Source organism: Felis catus, chromosome B1, assembly GCF_018350175.1.
Source record: "Felis catus isolate Fca126 chromosome B1, F.catus_Fca126_mat1.0, whole genome shotgun sequence".
Classification (NCBI taxonomy): domain Eukaryota; kingdom Metazoa; phylum Chordata; class Mammalia; order Carnivora; family Felidae; genus Felis; species Felis catus.
The window spans coordinates 193,194,684-193,211,105 of NC_058371.1; the positions used below are offsets into that span (position 1 = coordinate 193,194,684).

At 41.4% G+C, this 16,422-nt stretch overlaps 1 protein-coding gene across 1 annotated transcript in view; it reads left to right on the forward strand.

Annotated features, from left to right (window-relative positions):
- PROM1 (prominin 1) overlaps positions 1-12,762 on the forward strand; it is a 166,225-nt gene extending 153,463 nt beyond the window's left edge. The window contains exon 27 of the mRNA XM_045056567.1: positions 12,028-12,762. Coding sequence (XP_044912502.1) covers positions 12,028-12,043 — 16 coding nt within the window. The 3' untranslated portion in view covers positions 12,044-12,762. The remainder of the gene's footprint in view (positions 1-12,027) is intronic.
- Positions 12,763-16,422: the final 3,660 nt, after the last annotated feature.

Below are 16,422 nucleotides of genomic sequence, written 5' to 3' on the forward strand. Positions count from 1 at the left end.
CGAAGCATTGTACATGACTTCTAACAACATGGGTTCAATATTATGGGGTGTGAATCTGGACGTCTTATTAAGGTAAACACTTTATAGGCTCTCAGTTCTCATTAATACCAAGTACTCTCAACCTTTCACTGTCTCTTATTTTTATAAAGGAAAAATTTAGCATTATGTATTATTTGATTTGCTGAACAGGAATTCCGAAATCTCATGACTAATGAGGATTTTAAACTTGGAATGCAAATACCATTCAGTTAAGCTAAGATAAACACATTTTGCCCTACTGGTTAGATCTTAGCTAAGATTTTTCAGACGATTTCCTCATATTCTAACAACAAATTTTTAGTGCACATGACTTGACCCAACAAATTAATATTGCTTTGATGCACTGACTCAGCATTTTCTTAGTGCATTCATGTGGTCACTTTTGAAGGACGGACTGTTTTGTTTGTTTTTGCTATGTTTTTGTTTTTGTTTTTTGTTTTTTTAAGCAAATTTGGCCTGGTATTATTGTAGCCAAAGCTCAGCTCACAAACCAAATTGTACCCACTGAGGAATCTCATATCTGCACCCTAAGGTGCCGTCCTCCTAAGTCAAAGAATGATATTGCAGTAGCAAACACATGAGAGTTAAAACTAGCTTTTAAACTTGAAGTCAACTGCCAGACCAGACTACACGAGACATGCATTCAACAATCAGCCTTAACCTTTGTGTGTTACCAATTGTATTCAGACTTTATGAAACCCCCCACAGAAACCTGACAACCATCATTTAAATCATTGATGAAAAGAATGACATAACACTAATCTGATCATGAGAAAAACACCAGGTGAACTCCAAAAGGGACACCTTCTCAGAACACCTGCCCAGTCCTCCTGAAAACTCTCAAGGTCATCAGAAACAAGGAACAGCTGAGAAACCATCCAGTCAAAGAAGTCTATGAAGGCAGGACTGCTAACTGTGATGTGGAACATTGGCTGGCATCCTGGACAGAAAAGACCATGAGAGGTTGAAAACTTATGGTCACAATAAAACCATGAGTGTGTATAACAGCTATTTATTTATTTTTCCAAAACATGGGAGCAACTGAGACGTCCTTAAGTAGGTAAACATATAAGTGAACTGTGGTGAATCCAGATGTTAGAATATTATTCAGCGCTAAAAAGAAATCAGCTCTCAAGCCGTGAAAAGACACAGAAGAACCTTAAAATAATAAAGTTAGTGAAAGAAGCCAATCTAAAAAAACTAAATTCTGTATGATTCTGACCATATGACTTTCTGGAAAAGCCAAAACTATGGAGTCTGAAACAAGATCAGTGATTAGCAGATGTTACGGAAGAAGGAGGGATGAATAGGTGGCACACAAAGAATTTTTAGGGCAATGAAACTATTCTGAGACCATATTGGTGGATACATTATCATTATATCTGTCGAAACCCATGGCACGTAGAACACCAAGAGTGGACTACACTGTAAACTATGGACTGGAAACATTGACCATGATGTGTCAATGTGGGTTCAAACACTGTAACAAATGTACACGTCAGTGCTGGATGTTGACAATTAGGGTGTCTGTATATGTGTGAAGATGGGAGGTATATGGAAATTCTATGTACTTTCTAGCCATTTTGCTGTGAACCTAAAGCTGCCTTAAAAAATACTGTATTAACAACTTTAAAAAGAATATTAAGGGGGTGCCTGGGTGGCTCAGTCAGTTGAGCATCTGACTTCAGCTCATATCATGATCTCACAGTTCATGAGTTCGAGCCCCACGTTGGGCTCACTGCTATCAGTGCAGAGCCCACTTTGGAACCTCCGTCCCCCTCTCTCTCTGCCCCTCCCCTGCCTGTGCTCTCTCTCTCTCAAAAATAAATAGGCATAAGAAAATAATAAAAAAGAACATTAAGTGAGTTCTAAAGAGTTTGAATAATGTATGGACTTTAATAATAATGTATCAATATCAGCCCCCAAATTTTTATATATGTACCATAATAATATAAGAGAATAATGATAGGGCAACCTGAGTGAGACATGGAGTAGGGGTCCTATTTTTTTCTATTTTTTTCTATAAATCTAAAACTTTAATTTTTTACTTTAATAGAATAAGAGGACAACAGGGAGAGTTTTTAAACGTATAAGTACATTATTTCATTTTCAAAATACTGGAAGTGTCTATCATATACGAGATTTAAAATGTGTGTCAATCCACGGTCAAGGCACTTTCTGTACGTATTGCATTGGAGCATAAAACAGTTCTATGAAGTAGGCATAATTCTCCCTCATATGCAGCTGAGATATTTACTTCCCGGGTTGAAGTAACTTGTCTAGAAAGATCCTTACCTTTGGTGTAGTTTAGTTCCTACATGTGTAAAATGGAGGTAATAATAGGGTTGTTGTACAAATAAAGCGAGATGACCTTTCAAAATGGTGCTTGAAACGTAGAGGCGCTGTACCCATGCTTATACACCACCATCATCACCATCTTCATCATCATCATCATTATCACCACCATCACCATCATTAGGTAGCTATCTTGAGGGGAAAACACTCCATCAGTATCTTTAACTTATCTTTCTGCAAAGGCAAAATGTGGACAATGTCTCACAAATTTGAGGAAAGAACGAGAGAACTTTATTAGGAGAATATTTTTAACTAAATCCCCAACAGAGACAATCTTGATGACATGGGGGCAGTGTTCAGATTTCTGGTCTCTCACACTCTTTTGTCTGGTTTCTTCTCTGTACCATTGTTTCTACTTCCCATCTCCACTGGGGGATTGGTTGGCCAAAGATAAAGCCTTTCTCAGATCAATGAAAGACACACATGCTATTTGCTTTCCTTTTTCCCAAGAGTTATTTAATCTGAATCTAAATGTGAAATCTTTAGTGTAAGTCCCATTCCTGATACAGGTTCACTTTCTTGTGTAAAGCTTGTGGATTCTCTAAGGTATGAGTTTGCTCACTCTTCTGGGTAAAAATATCAGAAATAGTCAAAAGCCCCATCTATGGCAGGAATGGCAAATAGGTTTTGTCCTTCATGTTAATACTGATAGATGATTAGTGGCTCTCTGGAGAACTGGGTTGAAATGACTTCTGAGGCTGTCTCTGGGCTCAGCAGGAGTGCCCTGCACAGCCTATTGGCAGTCTGCCAAGGACACTGGAAGGGAAAGTGAGGGCTCCTGGGTTGAATAGTTGTCATCCCCAGCTTGTGGAACAAAACCCTCAGCTTTGCACTCAAGACCTCTCTTTGACTTTGAGATCTGATCATCCACCTTCTCCTGTCACAAACCTTCTCCTTAGGCAACTAGTTTACTTACTGATCCTAAACAGATTAGGAACAGTTCTGTCCCATGAATCTGATATGGCTTCCCTAATTAGTGAAGTCGTACCTAGCCTGAAGGAAGTCATTCTCCAGAGGGTAGCCAACTAAGCCACAACTGCGAATTCCAATATAATTCATTATCTGCCTTTGTCCCCATTAAATGAGAACCTGCTGAAATGTAGATTGGTTGTTTTTGTCCACTTTTTCACCTTCTGTGGATAACAGAAGCCCCTTTTCTGGTTGCAAACTGTCCATCCTCCACTCCCTGTGCTTCTGGTGGGCTGTCCACCACGTGTCTCTGCTCCCTGCAACAGACTCAGTGAAATGTACCAGGGATGGTCTATCAGAGTTCTTCTGGGCTTTCATATGGTGCTAGGGATGAAAGGTCATGTTCTGTTCTATGACAAATGGAAGGGACCTGCCTGAGGATGAAGCTAGACGGCAGAGAGTGCACAGAAGAGAAAGCAAGAATGTGAGAGAGACAGAGTCTGAGATTCAGAAAAAAAAAAAAATGGAGACACAGAGAAGAGACTTTTAAACCTTTGAATCTATGTGTATCTGAACCAACCTTACTCCTACAACTGCCCAGTCAAATGTTTTTGTCTTTGAAGCCAGTTGAAGTTGAGGGTTTCAACTCATTACTTCAACAATTCTGATGAAAGCACCTACTATACCTACTATATGCTAGGAACTTCTGTGGATAATGACAAGGAGGTACATAGGACAGCATGGCAGGGTCTTCTCCACATAATGTAGAATTGAGACAGATTCAGGTCTCAGAATCATAAGACAATGTCCAAAATACTCTGCTGGGAGGTTAACCAACAACAGACCCACAATCATTTCAGGCTCTGCCATTCAGAGGTTGGCAAAAAGCACTTGGCCACCCAAACCTCATGTTCATCTCTGTACCATGAGACTCCAAGGTGATCCCACATTTCTCCTGTGGAAAAAAGGGGATAAGTCTTTACATAGTCAGTCAGCTGAAGGCAGGTTTCCCCTTGGTCCTGGAAGCACAGGGAGGTGGAGGGATTCTGCTGTGGACAGCCTTGCTCCGGCCCCAAACCTCTTCAGTCTCTCCAGTGCACTGTGGTACAAGTGCACCATTTTCCCAGGATTTCCATGTGAAATAATAGCACAGCCTCAGCACAATGCTGGCACATTGTATACACTAACTGGGAGTGTTGGTCTATTTCTCTCCATGAATATCCACAAAAGGGTGGGGGGCATAGACAAGGATGAAGAGACCAATGGCACCAACAGGGAGGTGATGACATTTGAGCTGGATCTTGAAGAATGAGCAGGTGTGTGCTTGGTAAAGCAGGACTGGAAGGGCATTCCAAGTAAGGGGAACAGTGGGATCAAGGCTGGAAGGGAGCAAGCAAGTGCACCAAGTATTCAGGAAATGTTGGTTGGGGAGTTGAGTGTGGCCAGATATGTGTGTGTGTGTGTGTGTGTGTGTGTGTGTGTGTGTGTGTGTCTGTAAGAATTTGGAAAGACAGCCTGAGCCAACAGGGGAAGTTACACAGCCTGGTCTCATGTTGTGCCACCTGTTTGTAATACAAGATCCAGGCAGAATATGGGATGGGATCACAGGACGGCAGAAGATCCATGAGAAGCCATTGTGTGAAGTTCCATGTTCTCTGCCAAAGCTTAGAGACCCTTCTCAGAAAAGATCCTGGAGTCCATGTGTTTCCTTCTAAATTTGCTTTGTATTCTGACCTACAGTCTTCCTCCAGGCAGTATCTGATTGCCTTCTGTGACCAAGATGAATTTCTCGTTTTTCAGGTGGTCACCTTGAAGTATATCTTTCTTTGGAACAAAGTTGCTTTATTTTGCCCTTGTCCAAATAACCCTGCAAATCTGCCTTTATGGAGATCAGGGGTTTAAACGGTGGTGACCAAGATAATAGAGATGGTCCCTAATGAACAATTTTACAAAAGGCCTGGAGTTTGGGGACATAGCCACCTCCAGTGGAATTCATGAAGAGACTGTTTGAAAAACTTGAGTGCACAAGTCAACATCCATGTCTCCGTGACCTTGTAATTCTCAAACAAGTGAATCTTGAATAAAATATAACCACAGTTACGACTTTTGATCTGTATATCATTGGAACATATTACTACGTTAGGAAGATATGAGTTAAATGCCAACCCAATTTCATATCAACATCTGGATTTCAGGCATTTGGAAATTCAGAAAGTCTCACAATGCTGATCCCCACCCTCAAGTGTACTCAGCCAATGGAACTGAGAGTTGACATTTAGAGAGGCAGACGATCTCTAGTTCACCACAGTCCACACAATTCTCCATTGTGCTGTGTCAAAGAAAAAGATCAGATGTCATTTGCCATCAATTCAGTGACAGCTTTAGGTAAAATTGGCATCACAGGGCTTGGCAGCTATGATAATTCTGTTATTGTTTATAACTCTTCCCAGGAATATTGCTGCTGGAATCCTCATCCCATCAAGGAGGGCCTTTGCAAGGCTGAACTGTCTTCCTATTGTGGCCACTAGGGGAAAGAGAAGGGCTTGGGGGAAGCAGGTCTAATGTCTGCATGTACTCACCCCCCCACCCACCCCCCACACACAAGATTACACCATCCACTTTCCCTGTAGGAACTAGCTCCCTCCCGAGGGGTGTGGCTAGGAGGAGTGTGATAAAGATTGATAGATATGTGTGCTGTAAAATCCATCTGCCTGGGCTTCTATAAGAAGGGCTGTCCCTGCCTGGCATGGCAGAGGAGACAGCTGTAAGCGTACAACTCACTCTCACATCTGGGATTGCAGTGGACCTGCATACTGAGAACAAGGTAAGAGCCTGGCTCTTTTAAGAGTTTCACTACCTGCCCCCATCCTCCTTCCAGCTCCTCAGAGTACCTCAGGATCCTAAGTCTGGAAGCCATCAGGGACACTTAGGGGTTGAGTCCCAATACCTTGATGAATTAGGGGATATTCATCTGGTGTACTTGGTTCCCCACCAACCTTCATTCCAGAGCCCACGTACCTGAGACTGTCTCCCTTTCTCAATCCTCAAAAGACAGAAGACTGTCTCCCTTATGCAAACAAAATTCTGAATTTATTTTTATGGTAGAGCACTGTAAATGGATTTTAATGTATTTTTAAAGTGAATCCACAATAATATGGATCATCTTATCATCTAAACCAAAGCAAATCCTGAGTAGTTCATAGTTTTCTTATTTGTTGCCAATATTTTCTAAAAAATACAATAAGTTTAAGGCAACCATCAATCAAGTGATGGCATTCAGAACCAGAAAGATATGGTCTGGCTGCCTGTCCCATCTTTGTCACTTGTCCATTGGGGGATCTTGTGTGATATGAGCCTTAACTGTCATATCTGTTACTTGGGGGTGATTTTTTATTACCTATGAGGCATAGCTCTTGAGTGGATTAAACAAGGTGAGAATCAAATGCTAGTCAAGGGCATAGCATGTAGTAGGGATCAAATACAAAGACAAATGCTATTTTTCTTCTTTCAAGTGTAGTTTTTTACTGGCTACCTGATAAAATCCATGAGGTTTAATGTACTGTTTAAGGTGATGTGTTTTTTTTTCCTATGTCACCCATTCCCCTACCCACCTCCTGTCTAGCAACCATCATTTTGTTCTTGGTATTTGAGTCTGTTTTTTGTTTGTCTCTTTTTTTCTTTGTTTGTTCATTTGTTTTGTTTCTTAAATTTCACACATGAGTGAAATTGTATAGTATTTGCCTTTCCATCAGATGTATTTCACTTAGCATTATCCCCTCCAAATCCATCCATGTTACTGCAATGGCAAGATCCCATTCCTTTTTTATGAGTGTGTAACATTTTGTTGTATATACACACTCTATCTTCTTGATCCATTTATCTATGGATGGACACTTGGATTGCTTCCATATCTTAGCTATTGCAAATAATGCTGCAGTAGGAGCACCTGGGTGGCTCAGCCACTTAAACATCCCACTTCGGCTCAGGTCATGATCTCACAGTTCATGGGTTGAAGCCCCATGTCAGGCTCTGAGCTAATAGCTCAGTCTGGATTCTGCTTCAGATTCTGTCTCCCTCGCTCTCTGCCCCTCCCCCATCTGTGCACACACTCTCTCCCGCTCTGTCTCTCTCTCTCAAAAATAAATAAATACACTCTAGCTCCAACTGTCTCTGACTGACCTATTTCACTTATCATAATACACTCTAGTTCTATCCATGTTTTTGCAAATGGCAAGATTTCATACTTTTTGATTGCCAAGTAATACTCCATTGTAAATATATATATATATATATATATATATGTGTGTGTGTGTGTGTGTGTGTGTGTGTGTGTGTATACCACATCTTCTTTATCCAATCATCCATCGATGGACATTTGGGCTCTTTCCATACTTTGGTTATTATAGATAGTGCTGCTATAAACGTGGGGGTGCATGTGCCCCTTTGAAGCAGCAGACCTGGATCCCTTGGATAAATACCTGCTAGTGCAATTGCTGGGTCATATGGTAGTTCTGTATTTAATTTTTTGAGAAACCTCCATACAGTTTTCCATAGTGGCTGCACCAGTTTGCATTCCCATCAGTAGTGCAAAAGGGTTCCTCTTTTTCTGCATCCTCACCAATATCTGTTGTTGCCTGAGTTGTTAATTTTAGCCATTCTGACAGGTGTAAGGTGGTATCTCATTGTGGTTTTAATTTGCATTTCCCTGATGATGAATGATGCTGAGCATTTTTTCATGTGTCTGTTAGCCATCTGGATGTCTTCTTTTGAAAAGTGTCTATTCATGTCTTTTGCCCATTTCTTCACTGGATTCTTTGTTTTTGGGGGTGTTGATTTTGATAAATTAAATATCTTCTCTCATTCTGTCAGTTGATTTTCAGTTTTTCAAATTGTTTCCTTCACTGTGCAGAAGTTTTTTATCTTAATGAGGTCCCGATAGTTCATTTTTGCTTTTGTTTCCCTTGCCTCTGGAGATGGTTGAGGAAGAAGTTGCTGCGGGCAAGATCAAAGACGTTTTTGCCTGCTTTCTCCTCGAGAATTTTGATGGCTTCCTGTCTTACATTGAGGTCTTTCATCCATTTTGAGTTTATTTTTGTGTCTGGCGCAAGAAAGTGGTCCAGGTTCATTCTTCTGCATGTCGCTGTCCAGTTTTCCAAACGCCATTGCTGAAGAGATTGTCTTTTTTTTTTCCATTGGATATTCTTTCCTGCTTTGTCAAAGATTAGTTGGTCATATATTTGTGGGTCCATTTCTGGGTTCTCTATTCTGTTCCATTGATCTATGTGTCTGTTTTTGTGCCAGTACCATACTGTCTTGATGATTACAGCTTTGTAATACAGCATGAAGTCTGGAATTGTGATGCCTCCAGTTTTGGTTTCTTTTCCAAGATTGCTTTAGCTATTGGAGGTCTCTTCTGGTTCCATACAAATGTCAGGATTATTTGTTCTAGCTCTGTAAAGAATGCTGGTGTTATTTTGATAGGAATTGCATTGAATATGTAGATTGCTTTGGGGAACTAGAGTGTATAATGCTAAGTGAAATAAGTAAGTCAGAGAAAGACAAATGTCATATGACTTCACTCATATGTGGAATTTAAGATACAAAACAGATGAACATAAGGGAAGGGAAGCAAAAATAATGTAAAAACAGAAGGGAGACAAACCATAAAAGATTCTTAAATACAGAGAACAAAACTGAGGGTTGCTGGAGGGGTGTTAGCTGAGGGGATGAGCTAAATGGGCAAGGAGAATTAAGGAGGACACTTGTTGAGATGAGCACTGGGTGTTGTGTAAGTGATGAGTCACTAAATTCTATTCCTGAAATCGTTATTTTTTTTAACATTTATTTATTTTTGAGAGACAGAGACCGAGCACAAGCGGGGGAGGAGCAGAGAGAGAGGGAGACAGAATCTGAAGCAAGCTCCAGGCTCTGAGCTATCAGCACAGAGCCTGACATGGGGCTCAGACCCACAAATGTGAGATCACGACCTGAGCCAAAGTCAAACTTTTAAACGACTGAGCTGCCCAGGCACCCCTTCCTGAGATCATTATTACACTATATGTTAGCTGACTTGGATTTAAATTTTTAAAAATTAGATAATAAAGTAATTTATTTCTCATAAAATAAATAAATAAAATAAAATCCAGCTGCTCTCCACAGGGATGAGATAGCACCACTAAGGTTATTTATTCAATCATGGTTCCATAGAACAATGCCAGGAAGCCAATTGATTCATTATAAATACTGGAAAAATGTCCAAGGTTTTTGGTAACTGAGCTTTCATTATTTTTATTATTTTGCTTTTATGATTGCTATCATTAAATAGGAACTTCGAGATAATCATATTTATTCCAGAGAAACATGTTTTGTATAAACCATTGAGAGAATGTTTGACCATATTTAAAGAAAATAATGTAACCATTTAAAAATATCTAAATTGAGAGAAATCAATACTAGAAATTTTCTTTAAGCTTGAACATTTGTGTACTAATTAAATTTCAAAGTCTAAAATAGTGAGCCAATTTTTCTCTTAAGTATTTTGTAAGAGCCTCTGTTGCCTATATTTTACAATATCACCAACAGTTTGGGGGTTAAATCATATTAATTTGACCCTTGTTTTGTTTTAAATATATACACGATATTATCTGTAAGTAATAAAGGTCTAAGGATAAAATACGAAAAGAAAAAAAAAAGACCACAAAGTGTTGGCAAGGATGTAAAGAAATTGGAACCCTTGCACATTATTGGTGGCAATGCAAAATGGTGCAGCCACTATGGAAAACAATTTTTTTTAATTCCTCAAGAAATTAAATATAACTACCATATGATCCAGCTATTCCATTCATTTCTGAATATTTCCCAAGAGAATTGAAATCGGGTCTTGAAGAGATATTAGGACTCTCATGTTCACTGTGGCACTATTCACTAGAGTCAAGGCATGGAAACAATCCAAATGTCCAACAGGTGAATAGATAAGGAAAAAATAGTGTATACATACTCTGGAATATAATTCAGCCTTGAAAAAGGACATTTTGCAATAGACATTAGTATCAATGAACCTTGAGGACATTATGTTAAGTGGAATAAGCCAGTCACAGAAAGACAAATACTGCATGAATCCACCTATATGAAGGAATGACACTACATCCTAGATATGAATTTCTCTGTTTGCAGGACTAGAAATGATCATGAGTATCTGCATCAGTGAATTTGTTGCTACCTTCCAGGAAGCTGCGTGGATCTTACAACTGATCATGTTTAACCTGCTAAATACCTTTGTGCTAAATTGATTTGTGACTTACATTTAGCAAATTTATAGGTCTTCATTAAATCTATTCATGCCAAAAATAATAACAATAAATAAAAAAGTAAACATTTTTAAAAAAATCCTTTAAAAACAAATAATCCTGCAATAAACATAGGGGTGTATATATCTTTTCAAATTAGTGTTTTCATTTTCGGGGGTAAATACCCAGTAGTGCAATTACTGGATCATATGGTAATTCTATTTTTAATTTTTGAGGAGCCTCTGTACTGTTTTCCATAGTAGCTACACCAATTTGCATTCCCACCAACAATACACAATGGTTTCTTTTTCTCCACTTTCTTGCCAGCACTTTTCTTGTCTTTTTTATTCTAGCCATTCTGACAGGTATAAGATATAAGATCTGATTTTGATTTGCATTTCCCTGATGATGAGTGATGTTGAGCATCTTTTCGTTGTTTGTTAGCCATTTGTCTTCTTTGGAAAAATGATTATTCAGGTCCTCTGTCCGTTTTAAGTTCTTAAGGTCACCCTTTCTAGTCGATGGTTTATTTTTAAAAGCACTGGTCAAGAGCTTTCTACCCGCCCAGAACTGTACCAAAACAGGGCTCCAGAAATTGAGACGGCATCATCCTTCCCTTCAATTTCCTAGTCTAAACATTCTGGCAGAAATTCACCCCATCCACCCTGGTTCACTTAGCCCATTCAGATTAGATAAATTCTGCTCCTTTATGCCTTTCTTTGGGTTCTTACTACACCTCAAATGCCCAGCCTCACAAACCCATTTATCTCAGAGTGTCTGAACTCCACCCATGTTGAATTTTGAGTCAATCATCACCTTTCTTGTCACTTGCCATGTCCATTATCATTACATGGTCTAATGACATCATATAAACCTATACTACAAATCTAGTACACAGAGCTATAAGAGAGTCTCAAGCATTGCATCCAATACCTCAATATCCAGTTGACAAAACCAAGACCTGGAGGGGGAAGATGATTTGCGCAAGATCATATTAAAGAGAGAGTTGGGACAGACTTCCGGTTAATGTCATTCAAATTGACCAAAGAGTTCTATCTAAGAGGTTAAGATATGAGACTTTCTTATTCAACTTGGTTAATTCAACATCTGGTTTGGTGCATGGCATACAGTAGGTGCTTCTTAAGTGAATAAGTAAATGAAGAAGTGAGTGAGCAGATGCAGGAATAGTGAATGAGGGATGAGATTTAATTTGGCTTAGACATGGTGAATGAAGGAAGGAAGAGTGGGAGGTTTTGACATTCAGGACTCAAGCAGAAATGTGAATAGAAGGACTGCTGGTCTGGTAATTCCGGGAGCAAGAATTCCTGATCTCACTCCTAATCAGGCAGAAATGTGTCAGGGTGGAGAGAGGGTCATCTTGCAGCCCTGTGTTGCTGAACTACAGCCAGGCACTGACTCACCTGCTTTTGCCAAACAGGTTCCCGCCAAGCTGAAGCCATGAGGTTCCACAGCCTCACCCTGCTTTCCTTCCTCCTCCTGGTTGCTCAGGCACACTTAGTGGAAGGCCAACAGGAATTATGGAAAAGGCAAAGCAGCACTGAAGCCAAGGATGAATGGATCCCTCTGGGTAAGCCTCAAATTGTGCAGAGAAGATGGCCAGAAAGGCACGTGGTCAGGGGCGTAATTGTTACTCGAGACCAAGCCACATGTTATTTGACTGTGGCTGATCAGAAGGAAGGCATCGCCCTGATGGTGGAGTGCACCCGACTGGACCACAGGTTTTCTTGTGTCTTTGCTGGCAACCCAACCTCCTGCATATCATGTTTTAGAAATGACATAATCTACTGGAGGCAAATTGTCCAGAATTTACGCTGGCAAAACAACATCTGTGAGGACTCCAAGATGGTCCTGAGGACCAGGGTGTGCAGTTGGAGGTTTCCAGAATCCAATCTGAAGCTGGTGTACTCCTCTCTGATCCACGATCCCAGCTATTCTAAAGTGGAGGGCAACCCCTGGTGTCGTATCTTTGTCAGAGGAGACACTGATGCAAGCTCCAAAGATGTCAAACACTACCATCCCATGCAACGGACCCAAACCATACCTCCTTTCCCTACCAAGGTGATCCACGTCCCACAGACCACTCCCACAGTGCCCATTGTTAATGAAGAAACCACCACCCCTGAGGATTTGGTTGAGGAAGAGACCACCACTACACAGCAGACCACAGTCAGAGAGACCACTCCAGAACAAACCACCCCCACAGAACTGTTGGTTATGGAAGGGGCCATCACAACACGGCCAACCACGATCAGAGAGACCACCCCAGAACAGACCACTCCAAAACGGACCACCACCACAGAGCGGTTGATGGTGGAAGAGGCCACCACTACACAGCCAACCACGACCACAGAGACCACGCCAGAACAGACCACCCCAACAGAACGTTTGGTTGTGGAAGAGACCACCACTACACAGCCAACCACGACCACGGAGACCACCCCGGAACAGACCACCCCCACCGAACCGTTGGTTGAAGAGACCACTACTACAAAGCAGACCACAGTCAGAGAGACCACCCCAAAACAAACCACCCCCACAGAATCATTCTACACCGAAGAGGTTACCACCACCGTTCCAGTGGAGATACAAACCACTACCACCAAACCTAATGTTAAGGACGACTCTACCATCAAAATTAAGCCGAAGACAAGCCAGCAGACAGACCTGAATACTTTCCAGCAGACGGACCTGGATACGTTCCAGCAGACGGACCTGGATACGTTCCAGCAGATGGATCTGGATACGTTCCAGCAGTCCGACCTGGATACGTTCCTGCAGTCCGACCTGGATACGTTCCAGCAGTCCGACCTGGATGCGTTCCAGCAGTCTGACCTGGATATGTTCCAGCAGACATACCTGGACACAGACCTGCAGCCATAGTAGGGTACAGTTCAGAAGACAGCACAGCAGGTACATCCAGTTACTGCCCAGCAGATGGCCCTTGATTATTGTGAGGAGTAAGAGTATCTTTGACAAAATTTTAGTCATTGAATTACGGGACAAATAATCATCATGAGGCAAAAGCAAATGGAGTCAGTTAAGAAATGTCATGTCCTTTGTCCCTCTGTATGCTGCAAAGCTCTCCAAGTTGTCCATGAATATGAAGTGTTGTGCTATGGGAGTACGGTGGAATATTTAGATTTTGTAATTTTTGTGTTCATGTTTTAAAGTTTCCTTCATATTCACTTGTGAGGTGATTTTCAGAGGCTGTTACCACATAGTTCCATTGCCTACAAAGCTATGTGTATATGCCCAGGGAGGATCTGCCTTTGAGGTGAATGAGCCAGAGTGATGATTTCGGTGTGACGCTATTTCTGTCAAATTAACAAAGATAATAAAGTTCTGGGCATTTTTCAGAAATATGTCCAATAGTTGTTTGGCTTCTCTATGTCTGGTTCCAAATGAATTCATAAACAGTTCTCAATATATCACTGAAAAATATCTAAGAAATAGTATTCTGTTGCCCACCCATCCTAAGTTGTCCCCAAAAGTGACCCACTTCAGAATTCTTCTCTGTATACTTTCATCTATTGTTCTGAGGCATTTGATTATTTATGAACCATAATAACTAGGATCCTTGATTTCAAGTGGACACATGGGGCATGTGGTGATTAAGACAGTTGTCAGGGTCTCACAAATGGTAGGAAAGGCAGGATTGGAACCCAGGAGGTCTGTAAGCCAAGTCCACAGGCTGGAGGAATGCCCTTCACTGACCTAGGTCAGAGCCCATTATGCCCACCATATGTGGGGCCCGTGATCTTGAGAACGTTCATCTGGCCTGGGTGAGAGGAGCACGGGAAAATACAATGACCTGTGCGAAAACACCAACAGAAGGGGCCATAGTGGCATTGACAACAGAGGTGGAAACAACAGAAAGGCATCAACTGAACTTTCAGAAAAGTGGTAGGGGAGCTGGAATTTGGAAAGAGTATCCATAGGTAGGAAATAAGACAGAGTGAAGGCAGATGACAGCATATGTGAAAGGAAAGAAAAGAGAAAATCTTAGAAGATGGGAGGCACGGATGACAATGCTTTTGGTCATTTACATGTTAGTGAGAAAGATCGGAAAGTGTTTTAATGCAAGAGTTACGGACAGAGGAAGATGTGATAATCAATGCCTTGTCACAATTCTACAAAGAACAAAGAGTCAGGGTCAGTGGACGGTAAAAGCACTATTTTTTAGAGTCTTTCCTGGTGGCAGGAAGAATAGCAGGTGGGGTGGAAGAGTGACTTTTTACACTCACCAATACCCACTGCCTACACTGAGGATTGTCAGTGGCCAATCCAGAGTGTGACAGCCTCAGAGTGACATTTGATGTTATCAACATCAACACTGACATTTATCTCTCCCTTGCCATGTACAAGGCACTGTGCTAAGCTATTCCATGGAGCCGGCATGCATTCATTCACTCACTCATTCATTCAACACATAATTTTTTGAGCACTGACTTAGCCAGCTCATGTTATAGGTCCTGGAGATACAGTAGCTCAAAGGAGACAGACGCTTTGCCCCGTTGAACTACCAATGGGAAGCTGATGATAAAGTCACAAACATGCAAGTGATAGAAAGGGGAAAGGGGTAAAAGTGATGGACTAAAACCAGTCTTAAATGAGACAACAGGGGAGGCCACCCTGTGGAGGTGACTTGAGCCTACCTGAGTAAAACGAAATGCCAAGCCAGGTGACTCTCGGGCGTAAAGGTGTCCCACAGGGAGAAAGCATTCAGTGTAAATGCCCGGAAAATACTTAGTTTATTTATTATCTACTGTGAGCTCCTACTATGCACCAGACACTATTCTAGGGGTAGAAAACGGTAGAAAACCAAGAAGAAGAAAAAAGTCACTCTCTTTATAGGGCTCATACTCTGATGACTGGCTCATGTTTGGCATGTTCAGAAACATCTACAATTGTATAGCATGTCTGCATCTCTCAACGTTGCCCGGTGTTGGAGAGGTCTCTCCTCCCTCCGAAAACCACATTTCAGCACTGGCTTTGCACAGAAACCCACAACCACGGCAGTGCCAACACATCTCACTGGCCATCCATCAATCCACCTTCTTCCCCAGCCTCTCTATACAATTGTTTTGGGCCACACAAGCAATAGAGGCCTGCCATCTAGCTCTTGGTGGCTGCGGACAAACCTTGGCACACCTTGGCTTGGAGAGTACGTCTCCAATCCTGGCCTCTGTCACCACATGGAGTCATGTCCTGTGTGTCTTGTATCCAGATTTCCCTCTTCTTAGAGGGACAGCAATCATTGGACTGGTGTCCATCCTCATCTAGTGCAACCTCATCTTAATTTGATTACATCCGTAAAGTTTCTATTTCCAAATAAGGTCACATTCACAGGTTCCACATAGACGTGAAGTTTTGGGAGAAAGTATTCAACCCAGCACAGTCCCCCAAGAGCAATAGCAAATAGTCAAAAAGAGACAGAAGTGAGCATGAAAGAGAGCAGCTCTAAACACTCAGAAAGTAAATTAAGTGAACAAAGTTGGAAAGGGCAGACAATAAGATTTTATTAGGCACATGCAAAATAGTGACTCACTCTCCTCCTAATTTTATTTTTGTCTTCATCTAAGAACAGGTTAGGAGTCCATTGCTTGTGTATGTAAATTGTCTTTCCAATCTGCCCAGTCCTGCTACACAGTGGGTTCACCTGAAGATTCTTTTTATTTTTTTTAATTTTTTTTAACGTTTATTTATTTTTGAGACAGAGAGAGACAGAGCATGAACAGGGGAGGGGCAGAGAGAGAGGGAGACACAGAATCTGAAACAGGCTCCAGGCTCTGAGCTGTCAGCACAGAGCCCA